General features: G+C 35.5%; 1 protein-coding gene across 3 annotated transcripts in view; it reads right to left on the reverse strand.

Moving 5' to 3' along the window:
- Positions 1 to 334: 334 nt before the first annotated feature.
- LOC103718100 (cleavage stimulation factor subunit 77) overlaps positions 335 to 25,658 on the reverse strand; it is a 51,044-nt gene continuing 25,720 nt past the window's right edge. For 2 of the 3 annotated variants that reach the window (XM_008806764.3, XM_039117440.1), the window contains 9 exons: positions 24,919 to 24,983; positions 24,630 to 24,726; positions 19,614 to 19,673; positions 12,598 to 12,750; positions 12,325 to 12,391; positions 12,129 to 12,245; positions 9,441 to 9,590; positions 1,354 to 1,566; positions 335 to 772 (listed from right to left, as the gene is read on the reverse strand). In XM_008806764.3, the coding sequence (XP_008804986.2) occupies positions 606 to 772; positions 1,354 to 1,566; positions 9,441 to 9,590; positions 12,129 to 12,245; positions 12,325 to 12,391; positions 12,598 to 12,750; positions 19,614 to 19,673; positions 24,630 to 24,726; positions 24,919 to 24,983 (1,089 nt within the window). In that variant the 3' untranslated portion in view covers positions 335 to 605. The remainder of the gene's footprint in view (positions 773 to 1,353; positions 1,567 to 9,440; positions 9,591 to 12,128; positions 12,246 to 12,324; positions 12,392 to 12,597; positions 12,751 to 19,613; positions 19,674 to 24,629; positions 24,727 to 24,918; positions 24,984 to 25,658) is intronic. The other variant, XM_008806765.3, reaches the window with a different exon arrangement.

Raw genomic sequence — 25,658 nt, forward strand, 5'->3', positions numbered from 1 at the left:
AAGAAAGCATCTTCTTTTCTGATAGAATTTATAAGTCACATGAAGAAAAATAAATAATATACATGTTGATGGAAGTCAAAAAAAACAAGTATAGCTTAAAAAAAAAGATACGAAAATGACACTGATTTTGAGAAAAGCAATGACCATGCACAGCTTCTAAAAGCATTGTTGCTAATATAGATGATGCCAAAGATAATCCTTCCCGATTAGCAGATGGGCCTTCAGTTGTAGTGTCAAACTAATTGGGTGATAAAAAATGATTCACTACAGGAATTCATCACTTTGCATTATCATATCAGTGAACTTGAACTTTGCCACCTTAATGTCCAAAGCATTGAGAAATAGGAAAGCAGTCCCCAACCATGGGGTTCCATTACTAGGCGATAAACATCCTACAAGAGCTGAGAAAATTGACAAGGGAGTGCTAACTTGTATAATGGAGCAATATGGTACCTCTGATGGACGATGGAGATTATTTGATATGTCCACTCAACAATAATCACAGAATTCCTATAATACGTTCCCTCAGTAGCATGCGTGTGTGTACACATGATAGACGTATAGAAAGGTAATTTAGTCACTATTACATATGAAATTGTACACAATCAATCAGCGCTAACAGATTGTTCGCCAGAAAATGCACTTCCACCAGACACAACAGATCCTGTCTGTGAAGAGCTGACACCTCGCGACCTCTGCAGTTGCCGGAGTCTAAAAACATCTCGTGGGAGTGGCCGACTTTGTACACTTATGCTCTCATCATCTTCTTTCCCTGAGATAAATCAGGGAATTCAACTTCTCATGGGAGTTCAGTAATTTAATAAACAACATGGAGTTGAGCATATGACGAAAATTCAACTGAAGAAGCCAATGTGGCCATGTAGGTAAAAGATTCTGGCTATTACGAGCTGGAACTAGCAGGTCAAATTCAATATGATTCAAAACACGTTTGCTAGTTCACTTTCACAGACTGGATGTGCAAGAAGTAATTAAAAGATTATTTCTTTTTTTTAATTGTTTTGACGTTTTTGTTTTTCCAAGAATCTTTCCTTTTTTCATTCTTCACAATGTTTGGTTCACAAGTTGCTAACGTCCCTTCTTTAAACCTGTTATCTAGTTAGACAAATTGAATCAATGGTTTGATTTGAATAATCAAGCATGCCAAGCTCCAGTTAATTGACTGAGTTTTTCTTCTTCAAACTAATCCAGATTGGAAATATCTTTAGAGTATGAAAGAAAGCTTAGCACATAAAGCACAAAGATGCACCAATTTCTATTAGAGTTTTTATCTTCTTTTTTATTTTTTTTGTGGAGGGAGTGGGTGAGAGAGGGGCAGGTTCTAGAGGAACATACTGTCAAGATCTTTTCTTTTCCAAGAGTGTCCTTCTCTAGGAAGTCTAGATGATCCATTTGGATTGAAACGTGTCTTGCTAGAGCCTGAAAGATCACTTGTGCTGGGAGCTGGACCTGCTGGGATTTGCTGAGTAGTTGGTTTACCAAGCTGTCCAATTGGTGTGGTGCTTTGAAGCAAAATAGATAATACCATGTCGACATCTGGTGAAGGACCTGTCAATTTATCAAAAAAAATTAGAGATGAATGAGGATGAAGGACAAAAAGGTAATGGGTTTTGGCTGATTGATGCTCCATTAAATTTCAAGTAAAAAAGGCGCATGCTGAAGATACTGCAACTACAATTAAAAAATATATATAGATAGTACAAATACAAGTAACACTATAATAGGATCGTGATAAGGAAAATATCCACACACATGCATCAGAACAAATGCATGCATAAACATGTCATGCACTTGCATGCACATACACAACATTCACACAACAAGGATATACACGCATAACCACAAACTTACCTAGACACTTGGCATGGGTGCCAAGTGAATATCCAAGTGTTCTCAAGTGTCAGGCACATTTTAGTGTTTGATGCTGAGAAACTTGAAATGGGATAGAGTTATAGATGACCTCCAACAAACAAATTAATGGATTAGCCATGATTTTGCAAGTATTCTAATTTATTCACTAGGTTCAATTAAAGTTACTTAAGATGTGTTGAGATACTAAAATTGATAATTAATCGTGATACATTTTTACTCTAAATGTAATGATATTTAGCTTATTGTGCATATAATTGTCAGAACTTCATACTAGAAACATACAATTACTTCTCTTGAAGTGTCCATAAAATCTTGAAAACTTTATAATTAAAACCTAAGGATACTTCACTTACAGAATCTAGCACTTAAAACTAAGAGTTCCCTGCGTCACACTCCAAAAAAAAGTATCAAATGTCAAACATTCTTTGTCGATATCAGCAGGACACTTTAAATGCCAAACCACATTAAGTCCTACCATGCCACGTCCAAGCGTCCAAAAGTATCGACACTCCTAGAGATTTTCCAAAAGGAGTGCCCACGTAACATAGTTACCAAATCCAAAGCTCCATCATTCCACCTATATAATAATAAGATTCAAAAACTCCCCAATGTGGTACATAAGTAGCTTTGTAAAACTAATCCTTCTCAAAGCTAGACTCGTGACCCAAAAATCTATTTTTTTAAAAAAAAATCTAACTAAAAATTTGGCATTATATAAGAAGTTCCAAATCAATAATAACTCTTGGTAGAATTTTAAGCCCATTAATGAATCCAAGAATAAATATTAAAAAACAAGGTTCTAAACTTCTTTTCTAAATTGCATTGAGCACCAGACCTAGTATGTAATTCATCAAGTAATGTGTATGTAATTCATCAAGTAATGTAGTACTAAAAAAATGACAAATACCTAGAACCTAAAATGTTGAATTTTGAATGCAAGCAATCATACATAATAATGTTTCAAGCAAGGATGGTCGAACCAGCCCGAACCACTCGGTTCGGCCCGAACCGAGCCAATCCGGTGGGAAATCGGGTTGGTTCGACCATTGGAGTCGGTTCCGGCCCCAAACCAGCCGAAACCGGCCAGAAAAGTCCAAACCGGACTGTACCGACTGAAACCGGCCTAGAAGCGGCTTCATTCGAACTTAGTGCGAACCAGATGGTTCGCACCGTGTTCGAACCAGATGGTTCGCACCGTGTTCGAACTGAATGGTTTGCACTGTGTTCGAACCGGTTCTGAACTGGGCCTTCTCCTCTCTCCTTTATACTGGTGATAAAATGATGCATTCCCAACATCATTTCTAAGGGGCAAAGAGCTTTTCACCTTCTCCCCTTCCCCTCACGGCGAAAATTACACCGATTCAGCAATTCAGAAGAAAGATCCAAGCCTAAATAAGGGATGCTTCGTCTCCCCTATCTCCTTCCATCATTTTTTGGGGAGGGCTTGAAAAAATAGTTCAAAAATTGCAAAATAAGAGGAGACATACAAAAAATTTTATTTAGGCTTGATTTTATTATATGTTGTAGATTTATGGATGATCTACACGAAGACATAAATTTTTTAATTTTTAAATTATATATAATTTTAAAAAATTAAAAATATATTTTTGAATTAAAAAATAAAAAAATTTAAAATTTAAAATTTAAAAAATTGTAAAATTAGAAGCATATTTAAGAGCGTGCAAGCTACTCTCCAGCAAAATTTAGTGCCCATTTATTCAAGTTTTGATGCGATCATGCGCACAGTGGCCTAGGCTTAAATTTAAAAAAAATGAAAAAATAAATAGCCTTTAATGCATGTCTATAGGCCTAAAAAAATATATGTAGCATCCATTATTGGATTCTATATAAATCTGAGCTAAAATTAATTTTTTAAAATATTAATATTGAAAAATTATTTTTAAATTTTAAAAATAATTAAACATATATAAATTATACCAAAAATTTTAAAAAATTAGTAGTACGTACTACATAATTTAGAAGTAATTTCTGAAGTAGAAAATATTTTTTTTAAAATTTATGATATTTAAACATATTTTTAAATTTAAAAATTATTAGAAATATATAAATAAATTTAAAAAAATAAAAAAATAGTATAGGTATTAGATAAATCAGATGTATTTTCTAACGAAAAAAAATTATCATAATAAAATTTTGCTATTTTTAAATAATTGATAAACTGACGTAGTTGATAAACCTGCAAGAATAGAGCCCTCAAGAAAAAAGGAGCTAGAGCGTGAGATCACGAGCAAATGCTCTGCGGTCGGCACCTTTGGAAGTGCAACTGGTGCTACACAAAGTTTAACAGAGGAGGAATAACCAGGTTGAAGCAACACTTAGCTGGTACTTACCCCGACACATATATGTTCCGAAAATGCCCACACGAGATTCGGCAACTGATAAAGAAACACTTCGCTAATTTCAAAGCAGCGAAGGAGAGGATTTTCAAGAAAACGGAGGTGGACCACCGAGCGGCAGAGCCACCTTTCTATCACTCTTGGATTATCAGTAGTAACAGGATGAGGTGGCCAGGCATAGAACTCGATTTGGGCCCCAATACTGAGTCGGGCTCCGATTCTGGAAGAAGCAGAGCAAATTCAGAGTTCAGGAAGACCTCAATCAGGGAGGCCATCAGCAGAGATGGTATCCGTATTACATCTACACTAGGAGCTTTTGATAGAAAGAGAAGTCATTCAAATAGATTTCACTAGGAGCAGCAATCCTTGATTTAGATCCATATGCCTTTCCTAGAAGAGATTCGAAGCAGCATATGGTTGACACATTGCTAAAGAAGGATAAAGACATATGGCGAGCTATTAGATCATGGTTCCACTTGAGCCATATCCTAGCGAATGTGGCAGACAATGCGTACTATAGGTCTGCCATTTCTGCCATACAAACCGTCAGCCTCGGTGTAGATCCTCCATGCCTGAAGAACATTTACAGTGAACTTTTTAACAGTAATAAGGAGCTAGAGAAATAGATTACCTCATAAAAGAGCAAGCGGCCCATATATGGACTGACAGTGATATGTGATAGACCAATCCAACCAAGCAGAGCATTATCAACTTTCTAACATACTATGATACAAAAATGTTTTTCCACAAGTCGGTTGATGCTTCTGATCATGTGCAGGATAGAGGAGGTGATTGATCAAGTAGAAAAGGAGAATATCGTGCAAATCATCATTGATAATGGGCTACAATATATAAGGCCGCTAAGAAGATCTTGATTAAGCGGCGACCACATATTTTCTGAATTCCATGTGCTACACATTGTATCAACCTCATGTTGATGGATATTGCGAAGATTCGTAGGCTACAGCAAATAGTGGAGACAACCCAAACTATCACCAGATATATTTATAACCATACATAGGTCCTTTCACTGATGAGATATGCAGGGGAAGAAATCTTGAGACCATGAGTCATATGATTTGCTACGAACTACGTTGCACTTGATAGCCTTCTTAAGAAAAAAGCAACCCTACATCAGATGTTTGTCAGTTCCAAGTGACAAGAAAATAGATATGTGAGGGCCGGCACTAAACGGAGCATTATCGAGGATATTTTGGCAGCGGGCCACTATGATAGTGAAGGCTATCAGACCATTGTATGAAATGTTTGGAGCCGTGGACAGCGAGAGCTATCCCTAGATGGGTTTCTTGTATCACATAATGGAGGGCAAAAATTCAGATCATGGAGGTAGATCTGACATATGCCCATGATAGGGACTTGCATCTAGCAATTAAACAAGAACATTAAAAATTAGCATGCTCCTATACTTGTACAATTTTTCTAAGACAATAACGAACTATCTGTAGCATACTACCTGAACCCTCGGTTTAGTACACCATAGTTAGAATCGATATTGATGACGAACTTCTGGCCGCTCTGCATAATATGATTTCCAAGATAGAGCCTGATCCAAAAGTTGCCGCCCTATATCTAGAAGAAGTAAGTTAACTTAAATGACATGTGTAAGTTAATTGATATGTTCAATTATTAACATATTACAATATGGTTATTTTTCACAAACCAAAATATTTAGACAAGGCACCGACATCTTTGAAGTCTCAGCAGCTATTGTAAGTAAGAAAAGTATGAAGCCAGATATGTTACACATCAGGAGGATATTTACCTAGTGTTAGATGGTCACTAATATGGTACTATCTTATATGTAATATTCTTCAATATTTTTGTAGCTAATTAGTGGATTCATTTTCGTTTGTGCACGAAAAATCTTAAGGAGCTAGCTATCCGGATCCTCTTCAGACGATCTCCTTGAGTGGTTGTGAGCACAACTGGTCCACCTTTACCCTCATCCATGGCAAGCAGTGAAACCATTTAACACAGAAGCACCTCAACAATCTTGTATATGTTCACTACAATCTAAAGTTGAGGCTAAAGTGCATTCAAGAAGAAGTGAAGCTAAATGATACAAATCCGATTCATAGTGTTTTCGTTGATGATGAGGATGATCTTATGATCAGATAGCTTGTGGGCCAGCAACTGAAGTCGGAGCTTGATGAGCAAGGATCGCCTCTACGACCGACCAGTTTCGTAGCCAATAAGGCTAAGGTCGATGCAGGACAATGGGCAGAGAGCAATATTTCACGTATCCTTTTAACTGATCAGCTACAGCCACAGAGAAGCCGATCACCACACGACACTTTGTCCGAGACATCCTCTCAGCCGCAGGGTGGTTTTAGATTCACCTGTGAATCCTAGTTTACGCATTATACACAGGATAGGGACCATAGTGCACAATCTGATGGAGCCTGCCAGGATTGCATATAGGATACAGGCTCTTCAAGGTCATTCAAGAGAATACGATGCAGCTGCAGATGACCTCGTATGTGGAGTAGGATCCAGACGTATCAAATTTTGAGTCGTATACTAGATCCTATTGCCGGCAACCATAGAAAGCCTATGACCTATATAGAGATTAATATGGATATGGTGCATCTGAGGCATTTTCCAATTGCTACTATCTTACACAGCTTGGAGCATTTTATGGGTCGGATTTTACTGTCGACTTATTCAGATGGACCCCTTCACAGCCATTTTACCAGCTAGTTTATCAACCAGAGGACACTTCTCAGAGCCAGAGCTTCAGTGAGAGATCCGAGAGTACTTATAACCCAGAGTGCGTTCTTTATGAGATGAACATATAAGACTACGCCGCTTGGTTAGAGGGGTAGGCTGATGTGCCTCCTAACTATGCTGATGATCCGAATATCTACGAGAGACATCGCCACTTGATATTTTAGATATCGGTATGCATGTTGTACTTTAAATATATAATTAATTTTTTTTTATATTTTTTCTCACTACTTGATTTGAGAATATTTCATGTTGCTTTTTATAGCATGCAATATCTTACTAATCATTTTATAATTTGTATCATTTTAAAATAATAAGATGCATCATTTAGGTTAAACTAGGATCATAGAAACATAAAAAAATCAAAAAATATTAGAAAAATATCAAATTAGACTTAAAATCATTAAAAAAGTTCAAAAAGATTGATTACCAATTAAATCAACTAGAAAAAGTCCACTAAAAAAAGAGCGTGCTGGTTCATAGAAACATCAAAAAAAGAAAAAAAAACATCAAATTAGACTTAAAATCATTGAAAAAAATTCAAAAAAAATAATTTTCAATTAAATCAACTTGAAAAACTCCAAAAAAAATGGGTGTGCCGGTTCTGTACCCGCATGCCCTACCATACAGTGTCGGTACAGTACCGAACCGGTATCTTATCGACCCATCCGCCGACTGGCATGGGTCCCGGTACCAGTTTGGCGGACCTTACTTTGAAGGTTATGGCAGAGGACTAAGCATGTAACATGTTTTCAGAATTCTTTTACTGTATACTTCTTACAGATGGTGCTAGAGAGTTTGTGCATTTTAACTACTAGGGAAACAGCTTATCTACATTAATAAAAAGTTCGTTGATAAACAAAAGATGTGCTATAGAGAATAAGGGCCTTGAGAAAGAAAAATTATCGGACAACATAATCAATACAAAGATATGCTTCAAAGTCGACACCTCTCTATTCTTGCTGATATCCACTCTATATAAAATCTATGGATACAAATATATTCAAGAGCATCTTTATGAAAGGGTTTGTACATCAATGGATTTGGGTTTCCAACTAAGTTTAATTGGATCAAATGAAGATGGTCCAATATTTCTATAAAATCAATTAGTGGTGTATGGGATTTTAAAAAGCACAGCAACAAATCTGGAGTTAAGAACTGTTTCACCAAAGGAAAATATTAATTTTCCAGTAAGAATTTAATATGAATTCCAGAATGCATCACAGATTAAAATTTGAAGGAGCAGAGAAACAGATTAAGAGATTATAGAAGACAAACCAATGAATATAAGAAATTAGAAAGGTTTCATAATTATTTGGCGTATTCTTTTAAAAATAAGTTACTTCTAGAATTTGCAGCTTAATTCAAGCAATATAAACCCAGCCGAAAAATAGAAAAATAATATCACAAAGCTTTTGGTGGAATTTTAAATATAATTGGAGAATTTCTAAGAAGTGTAGAACATCATTACAAGGATCAAAAGCCATATTAGAATGAACAATTAGGCCAAGGCAGAACAATTCCTTATTGTACACATGCTTAATAGTAGAGATCAAAAGCAATATGGAAAGTTATAGAACAAGGTTGGTGGTACTGGTATCGGGATTTGTACCGATACTAGAACCCATATTGGTTGCTCGGCGGTATGGTATAGTACCAACCCATTCCGAGCTGTACTGAAAAAGGAAGAACCACAAACGAGGGGGAGAGGGAGAAGGGGAGAGAGGAAAAAAGAGAGGGGGAGAGAGGGAGAGAGGGAGAGGGAGAGGAAGGGGGAGAGCGAGAGGCTGAGAGAGCAAAAGAGAGAGATTGAAAGTCCTAATCTCCTCTGCAGGCCGCAAGGGGAGGCGCCAATTTTGAAAATTCTTAAGTCTACAAACCGAGAGATGACCCCCTACCCTTGTTTGCCGACTTCACTTAATAATGTTCACACAAAAAAAAAAATTAGGGCTCCACCTTTGTTTCGTTTCAAAATAGGGGCAACCCCCTGCAGCCTACGGAGGAGATGGGGGCTTTCAAGCCCTCTCTCTCCCTCCCTCTGTTGACCTCTCTCTACCTACCTCACTCTTCCTCTCGCTATCTCTTTTCCTCTCTCTCCTTCTCCCTCTCCTCCAACCTCACCAGATTTTTCGAACTGAGGGGCGGAACTGTGCCAGTTCGCCCTCGGTATAGTTCGATACAGCCTGAACCGAGCGGTTTTAAGTGGTATGGTGAAACTTGTTATGGAAGTTAAAAATCTAATCTAAAGATATGTATCCAATTTTGGAAAAGTCAACTTATTTAATGAGGAAGCCTATAATAGATGAATGTGAATGGATCTTTATCTTAACAATGCAAGTACTTCCTCATCTTTCTCAACCTTAAAGAACAAAAGAAAATGTCATTATTGTATAAGCAGCCAACAACAGCTCAGTAGACAAATTAGAAGATTGCAACTGGTGATACCTTCAACAGCGGGCAAGTGTGTAATGAAAGCCATCAATGCAGGTGAGACCACTTTCAAAATCTCATCAACTGCCTTTGTATTCCCACTGCCAACCAGAGCTACACTGGATGTAGAAGTAGCTGAGCTCAAAACAGCTGGGATCTCCAGGCCTGTGACATTCAAAAGTACAGTAGAATGTGACACACCATTTTCGAGAAACCAAACACATATATCAAATAAATCAGGTGAGCTTGGGAATTTGACAGTGATTTCAAGCATCCACAGAACTCTGGAGGCCGATTAAAATAATAACAAATAGCACAAACAAAAATGCTGGAACCATGCATCTGTCAAGAATTTTTGTATGTAAAATATCATCCAAAAGATACACAGTCATTCTTCTCTTTTCTAGCAACAATTACCAATTTCCACTAGATTAAGCATGGGGTTTAACAACTCTGAAACCAAAAAATGAATGATTAAAACAGGTAAACAGAAATGGAGTAATGCTTAAAAATGAACGAAGAAGAGAAGCTTGTATAAAAAGGTCTTCATACCCTAATATGGCTTACTAAGTTCTACTTAAAATAGTAAATACGAGTAAGTTTAAGTGTTAATCTATACAAACCTAAGTGTTCCATTTGAATCTCAAAATTCAATAACCTAATGGGGGAAGAAAAGATTTTGCAGCTTTCATTAAAAAGTGATAGCCTATTCTTTTAGCAAACAAAACAATAGAGAACAGTTGGTTTTGTCAGGAAACAGATACATTTTTCAAAAAAGAAAAATTAAATTTCATGGCTCATTGTGTTCAAGACTGATGATTCCAGAGTTGCAAGTCCCAATGTTTCCTCAATGATTTATTGGACAGGCATCACTCAATAAAATACTTAGGTTGATCCAGGTAGGCAGCCACATCTCACAGAATGTGCATTTTTAGATCGATTTGCATGTGCACCCATGAACATAGTAGGTGGGCTTGCAAATAGATAGAATTTCATAGAGAAAATTAAGTAAAGGTTAAAGGAGTGAAAAGAGGGAAGAAAGTGAGCAAATTCTTATCAAAAAGGTCACTTATTTTGAGAGGTCACATAACTGGGTGTAACAGGCTGGTTTCAGCACATTACACATTTAAGAACTCTTTAGTCAGAATAAGCCTGTTGTTATAAGTCTTAATAAAATAAGAAGTCAATCTTGTGGAAACTTTCTTGGTCTGTAGTAGCATTGTAAATGAACCATGCGAAGCTTTGGGTTGTTTAGGCATGGCTTGAGGTTTAACATTTATAAGCCAGGCCTTAACATGAGGCTTTCTCAGAGTTCAGCTTACCTCATTTATAAGCCAAGCCTTAACATGAGGTTTGAGGTTGGTCCTTTACCAAGAAGAATGAGCTCGAATGAAACTGCTAGCATGCCCAACTTGAGCCGAATACGAACAGTTTAGTTCATTTGCAGTAATAACCTACTGCCACTACATAGTCCCAGTAGGAGGCCACGCTAGCAGAGGAGGCTCATAGATAATGATCGCTAAAACATCAAGGTGAATCTAGCTCTAAACCACCAAATATGAGAATTTTACTAGAAAGTATATAGCTAGCTTAGTTCTCTTACTTATCTCAAAAGAAAAATAGTTTCTATGTTTACCTGACACTTAGAACAATAAGTTTTTAAATTGGAAAACACTTAGAACACACTATACAAAAGCAGGAAACGATAAAACTAGCCTATAATTTGCTAAAAAAAAATACTTTTGGAATTACGTGAAATATACAAGGGAAGCACATGAGAGACAGATGAGAATGTCTCCAGGGCATGACCCAGGTTTTCATTTAAATACATTTAAAAGCATTTTCTACTCATGTCCCATGCTTTTTCATATGTTACGAAGAAATTCACATTGCCCATAAAGGTAAACCCAAATTGAATCATTTTTCTCAGGTGCATATCCCAGGAAACATTAGGCATACGGTAGACATATTAGCCAAATCTGGTGCTTCAAATTTTAAGTCTCCATCCAAGTAGCTTTAAGATGCCATTTTGTCATTGTATATCTAAAATAATGACCATGGTAAGAGATTTTAAAAACAAAATGCACACAAGGGTACCTGTTTGAGTATTATTTACAACATCTCCTTGATTAAAACACTTTCACGTTAAGTGTTTTTAGACTTGCATGGCCTAAAGAACACAAAACCTTAGAATAAGGTTTACCGTCTCGGTACCGGACCCCATACTGGTACCATCCTATTACAGTGTCGGTATGCGGTACAGTATAAGACGGCGAAGTGTATCAAGTGTTGGTAGTACGGTACAAGACTACATACCGGTTCGGAGCTACTACAGTACAACATGCCCAATACAGTACAGTATCTTGACCAGTACACCAAACCTTGCCCTAGACCATCTTTACATTATAGTGATGTTTTTAACACATTAATCATTGAACAGTAAAAAAGATGCATACACATACACATCAGACATGTATATAATATGCCTGCAAACATGCACATGCAAGTACATATACAAAAGCATGCTCATAAACATAGGTTTTAGCACTTCTAAAAAAGTAAAAACATCTAAAATGTTGCCAAAAAATGCAATTATCACATTTCAGTTTTCAGATTGGATACATCTACATTCCACACTAATCAATAAGCACATGCTGCAAGGAATTTATTTTGATTATATACATATAATTGAAAGATTTTTACCTTGTGCCTGCCGAGGATCATATACAACCATCTGAGATATATCTGGATAAACAAGTTTTGTAGATGGTGGACCCACCTTTGAGGTGGTTATCAGTCCAAAAGAACCCTTCTCTGAAACTAAAACAGTCATTAATTATATTATATCCAAAGACTACATTACTGCAACTTTACAACAGATAAAGGGAGGTAAGCATACCTACAATATTAGCACCATTTGGCAGACTTGACTTGTCAACTTTCTTATTAATGTTTTTGGCAAGACACTGTAAATATACCAACATGCAGCAGTTAGACTAAAACTCAGCTGCACAATGCACAGCCACACAAGCAGAAAACAAGCAATAGATATATAACATTATATATGACAGGAGGATAATACAACGATAAGCTGTCATATAAAGTGTGGAATAAATATTGTACCCATTTTGGAATACCAAAAAACATAAAAAAGAAACTGGACCAAGCGTACCTCTTGTCGTGCTAAATGATCCAGATCTTTAGATGAGCATGGCCAAAGATCCATGAAACTGTAACGTGAAACAACATCATACAAAGTACTCTCTAACTCTGACGAACCATCTTCAGCTGTTCTTGATAGAGCTTCCTTTTTCCTTTGTTCAACCTATAGTCAAAAAAGTATATGAGAAACTCTGCAGGTTCCCTTGATGGAGAAGATAAGTCTAAACATGCTAGAGGGAGAAAAGAAGAATCTTAAATGGGATAATAATTCAGTAAAATTGTCTCTCTATTTATACATAGCTGCAGATGCAATAAAGTAAGATATAAATAGAAAAGGTTTTTAATGGAGTTATTATAGAACAAGATTAAAAAAAAAACAAAGAACAAGCTGAGATGACCGTCAGAAACAATAAGAAAAGGATGATAAGTCAAAGTAAGGGAACATAATTTTCATGCCAAAATTTAAAAATTGAATTTAGTTATTTGGCTAATACTTAATGCCTTCAAGGTAGATGCAGTTCTCTATATCAAAATCATCTTTGTCAACATGCTTTTCCACTGGAGGGAGATCTAAAAAGGTTACACGAGCAAGCTTTGAGGCATTGGCAGAACAGGAACATGATAACTAAAATTGACCAGTTTCATTCAACCAGAACCAATATATACAAGGCTACAGGTCTCATTTTGAGGTTACTTTTGAATTTTTTTTTTTCAAATCGTGCTGTGCTTACAGGTGCTAAATCACATGCCTAAAAGGCCTTTTTGCAAGATTAGTCTCAAATTTAGTTAGATTTAAGATATACAGTTTTTTCAAAAAAGTTTTAAATTTGTAAATGCTAATACAATAATGTAAACTTGCTTATTTATCAAATGTTCACATAAGAACACAACCAAGGTCTAAATCAAATAAAACTGAGTTCTTCCAGCAAAAATTATTGGTTCCGGCTATATCCAAGATGAAATTAACCATAGAACTAAATTTCAGCCCACTTTGACCAAAAGTAATGAAATTCTGCATAATACTAATTGGGAAAAAATGAGATCCCCATGATGGATCAACTGTTATTTTATGTTTAATCTCTTTTGTTTTCTTCTGCCAGGGTTCTCTCATGAGAAAGAAAAGGGGGGGAGGGAGAGAGAGAGGACAGGAAGGAAAAGAGGAGAAAAAGGAGAGGAAGAAAGGAGAGGAGATGCTTGGATATAGCTTCCTCTCCATCGCAATCATAACGCACATTACGTAAGCTTTTTTCTGTCATTTTTGCTATTTATTTGGCCAAAAATCAAGAAAATAAGGGAAAGTAATGCCAAAATAATTTCGTTTGGCATGAAATTCAGTTATGCTGTAAGTTGGTCATCAACCTACGACACCATACTTTTTGTTTTATATGTAATTTAATTTTTACAAAATCATATTATTTTTGGATCAAATTAATTATTGAAAGTAATATAGAAATGATTTCCAAAAATTGTAGCATTTTTTAATATAAATGCACAAATGTTTTAAACTGTTCCTACATGTGGATCAATGTTGGGCTCATTCAAAAGCACCTGGACCTATACTCAAATATTGGCATGAGTTTAAAATTTATCTAATCAAAAGACTTTTATTTGGATGAGATAAAATAATTAGTACCCCATTGGGCTGTCTACGAAAACCCCCAAATTGTTTTAATTTTAAAATTCTCATTACATGAAATTAACTTTAATAAAAATATGTAAAGAATATAAAATAAAGAGGTAATCTTAGAGGTACTTAGGATGCAGTTTGGCAATTATCTGAATTAATAATATTAATCATGGTAATTACTTCAATAATTAATTAAAAATGACTATTTTTTAGATAAGTTTAAAATTTATGAAAGTAACACACCTCACTATGCAATTTGAAGGCACGAATTAAGTACATGTAATAGACATGTGCCTCATTCACACCTATCTAGAGTAAGGTCGATCGAACTTGTTCTGAACCAGGCAATTCAACCCAAACAATACCATACCGAAAGGAAACTAGGACAGTTCCCCACTTCGGCTCAAATATAGACCCAAACCACTCTGAATCGGGCGGTTTGATGTCATATCAGTGTGAACCATACGATTCGCATCGATTCGGGCATGTGTACCGCCTGCTTCTATGAGTCCAATAACTGGGGGTGGTGAGAGCCCTCCTGTAAGCTCTCCACGCCTCCAACCCCCTCAAAAGTCCTTCTTAAAAAGAAATATGAAAATGGTGGTGAGAGCCCTCCTGTAAGCTCTCCACGCCTCCAACCCCCTCAAAACCCCTTCTTAAAAAGAAATATGAAAATCGGCCACATCTGGCCATTTTCTCATATTTCAGCCCGAATTTTTGAAATCAGGTATTGCCACTCTCCTCTCTTCATTTCTGTAAAAAAAAAAAATTTTTGAGGGAAAAATTAGCTGTAAATTGGAACAATAGGGGAGGTCATGTTAAATTTTCATATTTTGGTGTCATTTTATGATATGTTGTAAATCTACAAAAGATCTATCCGATAAAAACAAGATCTTAGATTTTCATTCAATATATAATTTTTGAAATAAAAAAATATTTTCAGAATAAAAATTAAAAAAATAAAATTCAAAAATCACTGTAAAATCAAAAGTATGCTTAAGGATATGAATGCCATTCTTCATGAAAGTTTCGTGCCATTTTATTTAAGCTTGGGCATGATCATATCAATAGTGACATAGACCCAAGTTTGAATTAAAATTGAAGTATAATGATCCGATCCATAACGACTTTGTCTAGGATGAAGAGGATCCAGTGATTGGTTGGCTTGCGGACCAGCAGCAATAGCCAAAGCTTGACGAGTTAGGAACACCTCAACAACCAATTAACATTATAACTGGCGAGGCTAGGTAGATGTAGTGCAATGACCACAATGTAACATCCCACACTCACATCCAGCAAAGCAGCCACAAAGGTCAATTGGGGGCCAATCTTCACATGGTTGCAAGTCCAAGACATCCTCCCAGTACTTTGAGAGATGCTTAAATGAGGCCACCACGCTACTCAGTCCAGTCAACTAGGAGGGCATAGTCGATCCTTATAGCAGAGCAGGGCAAGGCAAAAAAAAAAGCAGCTAGGCAGAAAGACAGGCAAGGCCCAGTTGGAGAGGTGGAGTCAGATTCGAACACTAGGAAGCCCTCATATGGGAGTAGTAGCGATGATGGATCTGGTGGTCGAGGAGGATATCTGACCCTCATATATGACTCGCAGCCCAAGGATTGTCTTCGATTCACCGAAGTCCCAATTCACTCACACCATGCAGTATAAGTACCATGGTGCATGATCAAGAAACTGCGAGGATACAATTGCATATAGGAGATGGAATCCTCGAGGTCATGGTGGATATAAGGCTGCTGCAGATAACATAGCACATAGGGTAGGAACCCTCAACGTATCAGGTTCAAAATTCTATATAGGATCCAATTACCCACAGACCGGCTACTTCCCTTATGGATATGGTGCTTCAGACACATCATGCTCCAATGGCTACTTTCCTACGAAGCCTAGAGCACCTTAGAGGTTGAAATTTGCAGCCAGCATATTTAGGGTCGCTCCATAGCCACAGTATTGGGGAGATGACTCCTCCCAGAGTGCACTATCACCCACAACACGTATATGAACTATCTCAGCAACGTTCCTTATGGCGGCCCAACAAGCTTACAAAAGTGAGGGGCCATGTGGATAGAGAATTGGGTTGAGCCCACTACATACAAAGACCCCAATATTTACAAGAGATATCACCACTCCACGAGATTTAAAATATCGATATGTATTTAAATTGAGTTTATATTCTATATTTTATTATTTTTTATGAATATAATGATTTATGTACTTTAATTGCATTTACCACTGAAATTATAGACATTTTATAAACAAGAAGCATGAAAAAAAGAAATAGCACATTAAAGACATCAAAACACCTAAACAAACATCAAATTAATGTTCAAATCACTCAAAAACTTCATAAAACATCATCAAAAAAATGAAAAAAACAAAAAAAGTTGTTTTCCAATTTGGAACCGGCACACCTAGCTTGGCCAATAGCTGATTGGTATGAGTCTCGGTGCCGATTCAACCCATCTTTTAAACTTATAAAAAATCTTAAAAATTTTAAAAATCTAACATTAAATTGATTTAGACATCTTATCGTGGATTACATGCATTGCCCCCCCCCCCCGCATGAAGTGGGCTAAGGAGCCCAACATCAAATGGCACCATGGAAAGATGGAGGTGGACCGCCACTAGTGGTTATGTAACTATTACAGGATGGAATGAAGATGGGGTCACCTGACTGAAAAAATAGGACACGGTGGGTGGCATGATGTCACCGAATGCAAAAGGGTGTCTAATATATTGATACATAAGGGAGCATTCATAGAGTTTGATGGAGATGAAAGTAAAAGTTGAAATCCTAGAGAGATGAGATAGATCAATATATGTATTCATAAGGATGCCAAATTTGATGAGGATGAGGGGTCTAATCTAAATAATATCTAAGTAGTCGAGCAATCTACAAGAGCAATGACAACATAAGGAGGTTATAAAGCACCAATAATAGTTTGGGCCCTAAAAATCTCGAGGGCATATCAAATCCATGCAGATGCCTTCGAGAACACAACCAAGAAAAACTAGGGAGGTCCTAGCAGCTGGCTTGGCCCCTAGTGCATATCCAGATCCAAAAGCCAAGCAACCTTGAATAGATTTTACATGAAGGACAAGAAGAAAAACATGAGCACCGCACTCAGCTAGTGGTTCTACTTCAATCACATCCTAGCACTCGCATTGGTGAACACTTATTTTTGATAGAAGGCTAGTTTAAGTGTTGATCTTCCTACACTATGAAAGATACCATATTTGGATGTAGAGATAAGGATATCAAGAACTAGATCGACTAATTTAGTAGCCAGTGGGATGTATATAAGTTGACATTTGATGTGTGATGGTATGCATCGACCAAGAGGGGCATCATCAACTTCTTGTGCAATGTGACAGATATACGTATTCCACAATTCAGTGGAAGCCTCTAGACAGATTAACAATGTTGAGTATATTGCAAGTCTAATGAGGGACTCTGCTAAGAAGATCAACACGAAGTACACCGTTTAGGCGGTTACAAACACACCAACAGTATAAGAGAATAGGAAAGGACTTGATGTTAAAGAAGCCACATCTATTCAGGATGCCTTGTTGAACTTGCATAGACCTCATGCTGAAGGATATTGGCGAAAGGGGTGGCAATTTACTCCACTGCTTGGGGTACTTGACCCGGCCTGACCCTAATGGCGCAAGTTTTACCCGACCCAGTTAGAGTTGGCAGGGGGGATGGATCTTCATTCTAAAACTCAAGCAGATCCGGGTGGGTGCAGATAATGACAATGCCTGCTCTGACCTGACCCCATAATATACAAGCCTTGACAATTATGATTTTAAGGGAGAAGAATGTATTATGATCGTTCATGAGAAAGATTAATCATGTACAAAACTACAATATGTGCTTAGGTGTTCTTTTTTTTAGTTGATTTTTTTTTTTTTAGTTTAAGGGACATGTTCACTTCCTAAAGAACAATATTTTTGCTTGTCTCTATTATTGTTCAAAATTTGATTTGTTATGTTCTATGTCTTGGACTCTTATTTTATTGAATGTTATGTGAAGTATTGAGATATACTTTTATATTCTTTTTTTTATTTATTTGATTTATATAAAAAAATATTTTTTACAATTTTACTCATCCAACCCCGTCCCAACCTGCCCCATCTAACTCTACCCAATCCATACCTCTCCGATTGCTATGGCAACTTGCAAAAATTGAAGTCAATCATGGAGAGTGGCTAGAAGCATCCATGATCATACTTGTATGCTAGCATTAGTGAGATCAAACATACAAAGAAAGTTGCTGAGGCCTCATATGACCCAATATGCCACTAATTATGTAGCATTGATGATCAAACATATAGAGGGAGTTGTTGAGGCCTGGCACGACCAGATATGCCACTAATTATATAAGCTTGAAGAGCCTCATTGATAAGAAGATCAGTCTCAGGGAGATGTTCGCTAAGATGGATTAGACATGCCCAAAAACACGAGGTAGAAGAGTATGCCAAGATGTCTCTAGCTAAGCAACAGATTTTTGATGCAATGTTCACAAAAAAGTTATGTCATTCTTGACCATTAGTGGGACAGCCAGAAGGGGTAAGGACTTGCATCTGGTAGGTAAAATTTGTGTGAACTCAAACCCTCAATTAGTATTTTGTTGAATAATGGTATTCAACATTTATACAATTATCATCTTATATTAATGACTTTTGGTGCCAAAATGAGTTTTATTAACAAAAACGTTTCTTAGGATTTCTGAAAACATGACATGTTATGGTTTATGACACACCTGTTCAATGCTAAACAATTTAAAACATGCTTCCTATTAAAATGGTAAGATCACGTCTTAATTTGTTTATCACTTAAGGTTGTGTTTGGTTGCAGGCTAAAAGAGGGTTAATTGGAATAAAGACCCTTTTGTTCCACTTAATCCCCTTAAATTCACCAAACGAGAAAATTCATAGTCCATTTATTCCAAGGATAAAATAGATATTTTGAAAAGTAGATAAAGCTACTTTTTCCACTGTAACTTGGAACAAATTAGTCCACCTTACATGGAGTAATTTATTTTGAAGTTAAGGGGGTTAGGAGTAACTTAACCTATTTTACTATGGTTAAGTTATTCTGCAACCAAACTTAGTTTAAAAGAATGGAAATGAATAAAAGGAAAAGAAAATAATGAATTTGCCCTATGCCCAACCTGTTATTATATAAAAAATTTACTATCAAGGTATAATAATGCAAACTTTGTATATTTTTAAATGAAAATATTTTAAGAGAAATAGAATAAGCAATATGATTTCAAAAAAAAAAAAAATCAATGACCATTTTCTTGAGATTAATGAATATATAAAGTAATTAGAATTTTACATAAAGAGAAAACCATAAAGGATAAAGAGACTCATACCTTTAACATGCTTGCCAAATCTCCATATGTCTGCTCAAATTGAGAGAATCGTTTCCAAATCTGGATGTAAAGACTCAACATGAGAACAATTAAGACAAAATAAAGGAATCCCAACCATAAGTTCTCACATAGTACTAGGAAGTTATGCAATGAGGCAAATATATGATCGATATATTAGATCGAAGAAAAGAAAAATAGGATACAGATCTAGCAAATCATATAAAACAAGTATTGGATCAGATCAACTGAAAAATAAAACAGCTTGGTGAGTTGACGGCCACTATATGGAGAACATACATTATTTAGTTTAGGATGATCTTAAACTGATGGATATAACTTTTGATTACACTAATACAGTTTCTTCATTTTTCAATCAAGCAAAAGGTTTCCTTTCCACTAACTTAAGCATACCGTTTTTTGCAAAATGGTTAAGTTCCTTAAGGATACTTTAAGGAATGCTAATTTAATTCAGATTTGTAATAGTACTTCAAAGATATTTTTCCCTTTTGTCCAAAATGTGACTTCAGATGAAGGTCATTGTTCCTTGTCGATTCCTAAACATAAAAGTGCATGTGTGTATACAGGAATGCTCGCACCGACCTACCATGCCCACACAAGCATACATGTACACAGATGCACTAGCACAGACATGACATGCAAGAATATACACACTCCATAACTATGCAAGACCATCCCCTAAAAGGATAGCCAGAAGGTATTATTTGGATTTCTTGATCCTATATAAATATCCGAGATTTACCCAGCACCAAATAGATGTGGGGCTAAATGCAAGCCTGCATGCGTCCTCACACAATTCCTCCATTTAAAGCCCAATGTCCTCAACAAGCTATGGGTATAAACTCACACAATGATTAACACCACGATCGGCTCGTGGTCGGCCCTAGAAAGGCTCATGCTATAGTATCCCCTAGTCACACAAAGGCCATGGGTTGGAGCTGCTCCAATATCATTTTGTAATGACCTAGGGCTCACCTAAAAAAGCTATCAAAAAGCTATCCAGAAGTAGCTTTTTGGGTTCCTTGGCCCTGTCTAAGTTTTGAAAATCTCCCCAACGCATAACTGATGTGGAATTAAACAAACATCCACACGGGTGGTCGCATATTCCCCCCATTTAAACCTAGTATCCTTGCCAAGAAAAAGGTCCAACATCATCCAACACAAGACCAAGACGTCATCCAAAAGGGCTATCTAAAAAGGCATATTTTGGGTTTTGCCTTGTATAAATGCCCAATATCTACTCAGCACACGCACGTGCACATGCAGGTGTGCAGAAGCAAGCACCCAACAAATGTGCTGGCTTGCGCATGCAAGCACATGTACACTCGCACATGCAAATGCATGTACCCATGCAAGAACATTTGCACCTGTACGTGCACATGCATGTCGTGCATGCACAAGCTGCGTGTGCATGCATGCAAAAACATGCACATGCATGCACTTGGAAACAGGGCAAGCAAATATATTTCATTAACTAAATATGAATCCTCGGCTGCTGATCTACTAATAGAATGTCAAATGGAATGTGGCTTATACAACCATTATTTGGTGCATTGTCAAATGCTGGTGTATTTACTTTCCAAAAGGAATAATAAGGAACAAAACTAACTCAGATATCGGATCCTTAGTGGGCAGCTTTCATTGTCCTTACAAGTGAATAAGGGTCGATACTCGGCCTTAACAAAAATTGTATTTAAAGGTATATAAATTTTGTATCCACTCCATACGACAGAAAAAGGGAACTAAATACATACATATGTAGATGTATCATCTGGTCCTGTATGCATGCATGCAACGCTATCAAGATTGTGATTGTATCATAAATCATAGATGGGGTCAAATCGGATCATATCCTAGACTCTTTGCAAAGTGCAAACTATTCCTTTCAAACACTAGAAAAGGTTAAACTAGTTTGAAAAGTAAGAAGCATGATCAAACTGTTATTTATGTGAATAATGAATGGGAAATTGTTATGTAAGGACATATGTTCACTTTCTACAAATCATAATCTTGCATTTGTCGCGATTTAAGAAAGAAGTTTCATGTTTAATTCTCCAATTCAATTAAATGAAACCAACTAAGTCCGTAGGAAAAATTAGTTTGAACCAAAAAAGTTAACATAGACATAGGCCAACAGAACAAAGAAAATGATAAAGAATATTCGTTATCATCATTACCATCATTCCAATCAAGTTCCACACGCAGAATCACCTCCTTACCTTTTGCCTCGTGATGAACAAACAAAATTTTATTCCCCATACATTTTTTAAGGCTTATTCAACATCTCAATATAAGTTTTCTAGCCTCTGCAAACAAATTAATCTCGTCTTCAGTAGAACTAACAAGGCATGTTTTGCAACTCCAAATGCATCAAGATTCTGTTTAGTCACCTCGCATTCCATTTGTATGCAAAAGGATTTGCAGTAGCAAATAGTACATCTACAATTCTATTCTGTAGTTCCAAAAATTGTTCATGTTTGGTTGCCTGTAACTGACAACTGCAAATGCATATGAAAGAATTCTGTTGAAAATGATGCTAAGATAGGGTCCTAATCCTGCAACCATGTTTGGTTGCATAAATCTATTATATAATTGTTACAGTAATATGATATAACTATTAACATTAATAACTTAATAATTACAATACATTTTATGTTATTAAAATCCAATAGCATATCAAAATTAATATATACTATTAATGTATGATTATGTTATAACATCTAATCTGAAATATAAAAGTATATAATTCATATATTATGTTTTTAACTATAAATTATAATTAGTACATAACTACTACGCTAATAAGTACTCTTAGAATGATTATTACTATTTAAAACAAGGTTTGCAATACTTGTACATACAGGCATACCATATTATACTAAACCAAGCCGATATACGGTATGAGGGTGTATTGAGTGTTAGTACACCCAACCGACCCCTATAATAGGTGTACCAACAATACACCAACATAATAGAGTATGGGGTCTAGAACGAGATTGGAACCCTGATTTAATGTTTTATATTTACATAATAATATATAGTATAAGTTCTATTCATATATGATAAATAATACAATATATAAAAAATATTATATATTTTTGTTGAAAATGATTATATTATATAACTTTCTTTTGTATATAACAAAACTGATGTATGATTATATTATCACATATATAATCTATAACATATAATATTTACCAATATTTTTTGTAACATAATATAATTTCTTATTATATTTCATGATATATTTTTATAATACTGATAATATACAATATTCACATTTATATAATAATATAAAAACATAATATGGAAATAATTCTACAATATATTTATATTTTACATAAACAAAAAGTAATGATAATAATAGTACTGCATCTTATAATGTTAGGAGTATTAAAAAATAAACCATCATAATATTTTAATAATTTATCATGATATTAACATATGATATTGTAATGTATGAGATATCTATTATAATATTTAAACATACCACAATATATATAATATATTATGTTATGTTTAAATATTATAATATAATACAATGAAAACAACTAAACATTGTATAATATAGTACAATATATTTTTAATTTTTTTATACTATGTTTTAAGTTTTATAGTTCAAAGAATTATTTATTATACAACATAATATTTAACTATTTTATATGACCATATATGCTATTTAATAATCATTAATATATTATTAGATCTACGTATATATATTATAATATATTATTACAGTAGATAATTGTAATAGTATAATAATTATAATAACTAATCATAAAAAAATTATAATAAAGTTTATTAATATTTAATTTTGTTAATACAACATAACATTGAGTTGCAACTTGAGTAGGTGAGAGAGTGAGAGGATATGAAATGGTTAGGATAGTATTTACAACTCAAAGTTGCAACAAGAATTGCAAATATTATTTTAACTGCAACACCAAATGCAATTAATGGCATTTTCTTTTGCAATTTCAACTTGCAGATGAGTTGCAACTGAAGAAACAGCTCAAAAGGCCTCCAACCACTCCAATTGCTGCAATTGGATTTGCAACCTGCCCAGCTGTAGGCAACAAACAGCTCCTTACTGCAAGACCAGATGCAAGTTATGGAGTTGTTTTATTTTGCAAACCTAATTACAATGTGAAGAAAGTTATAGGCAACTAAACAGCTGCAAAGGCTGCTTGCCACTCCAATTCTTGCAGTTGGATTAGCAACCAGATGAACTGCAAGCAACCAAACAACCCCCAAATCAATTCTCCTTTGTTGTAGATTGATAAAAATCTAACTCAGTGTTTTATCTCCTAAATAACTAAATATCCTTTTCCTTTACTCTTGAATTGAAAACCCTATGGAAATTGCAAATTTTATATTCTAAAAACTCATTAAGCAATGAATTAGTCAATGTAAAAATCAAGGAAATCGACGAATCTTAAAGATGGGCGAAATCAATGAATTTTAAAGATGGGTGTTTTAATTATTTTAATATGTTCTAAGTGCTAAAATGATCTGTATCTGCATCTTACCAATCAAAGGATCCCAATATCCCCGATATGCGCCGATCTTATAGCCCAAACTGATTCCAATTAAGGGAACCAATCCAGATTTGATTGTGCATCACATACTTACCTGCATGCACTCTAACATGTTATTTTTTAGATCAGGTTGGACTTGTTAAGATCCAAATATTTGATGTCAAAAAAGTTCCAGGTTGAATTAGACACAGATTCAACAGAACTTAATCAATATAGAAGAATGGCATCATATTGAATACTCTAGGGATAACCTCATTAGATTATTTGGTAGGGTATAATCTACAGCTCAACCTGGTCATATAAGTGGAGAATGTGGCCAACACCCAGCAGATAGAACCTCACAGATGATACAAACAAGCCTTTAACACATGGTAAATTGCCAAATTCTAAGGATATGGCTTTAGCATGTCTTGAAGAGAACAATTTTCTAAATAACATAATTAAACAAACCTTACGATACCTCTACAGAATTCTCCGGGGGAAGTGAGCTTAGAGCTCGCTCAAACAAAGCACGGACATTTCTATCATCATTCAAACGACATAAGAAATCTGCATATCTGTAATGGAACATCAGGACCTCAGAATATGTAATTTTATAAATTACCTATTACTGGATGGCTCTCAACTTACTGGGTGCTGTTAAGACATCCCATAAGGTCAAATTTTTACAATCCAGAGAAGACCATTTAAAAGAGAAACATAAAACACCAACAATATATCAACTGTAGAAAAAAGGGGCGAGAACTTACTCAAGGATGTATCTAGGTTCATGCATGAATCTCTTTAATCCAGCTTCAAAAACACTATGTGCAACCTACAAAAAGCATAGAGTTATCTCGTAAAGATAAATAAGTGACCCAGATGAGTTCACAGCAGCCAAATTCATTTTAATTGTTGCTCATTAGCTTAATCCAGCATAGAAATCCGCTCAGTTTGTATTTGCTATCAAAGCCTATATATGTTGATAGGTATCAAAACTACCAAAATATAAATAAAGGGCATTAAGAAAGTTTTACAAAGAAATGTGCATTGGATTTTCGGACAAGGCAAGAATAGCCAACAACCCAGATATGCTATTCTGGAGTTGTAGATGCTAATGGAACAAACATCAAAATCAAGAATCAATGTGCTTGTACCCAAAAAAAGAGAAAAAAGAATCAATGTGCAGCAGAACCCTAAATTCCTAAATGTGTCTTACAGTTACGACATCAGACAAGTCACAGAGGACAGAACATACTGTTTAATCACAAGTGACTAAATTAATGTAGTGGCTAGCAAGCCAGTGATGGATGATGTACGATTATGTACTGGTAGCAACCTGTATATGCAGTATGTGATGAACTTGTTATAAGTGAACCAGCATATAAGATAGTTATCCAACTGTAATTAAAAACAGAAAAACTGAAAAAAGAACAAAGGGAACGAACAAAAAGGAAATATAACTGTATGAAAGATATAAGCTTTTATCTGAAACTTTTCTTACTATAAT

Source organism: Phoenix dactylifera, unplaced genomic scaffold, assembly GCF_009389715.1.
Source record: "Phoenix dactylifera cultivar Barhee BC4 unplaced genomic scaffold, palm_55x_up_171113_PBpolish2nd_filt_p 000222F, whole genome shotgun sequence".
Lineage (NCBI taxonomy): Eukaryota > Viridiplantae > Streptophyta > Magnoliopsida > Arecales > Arecaceae > Phoenix > Phoenix dactylifera.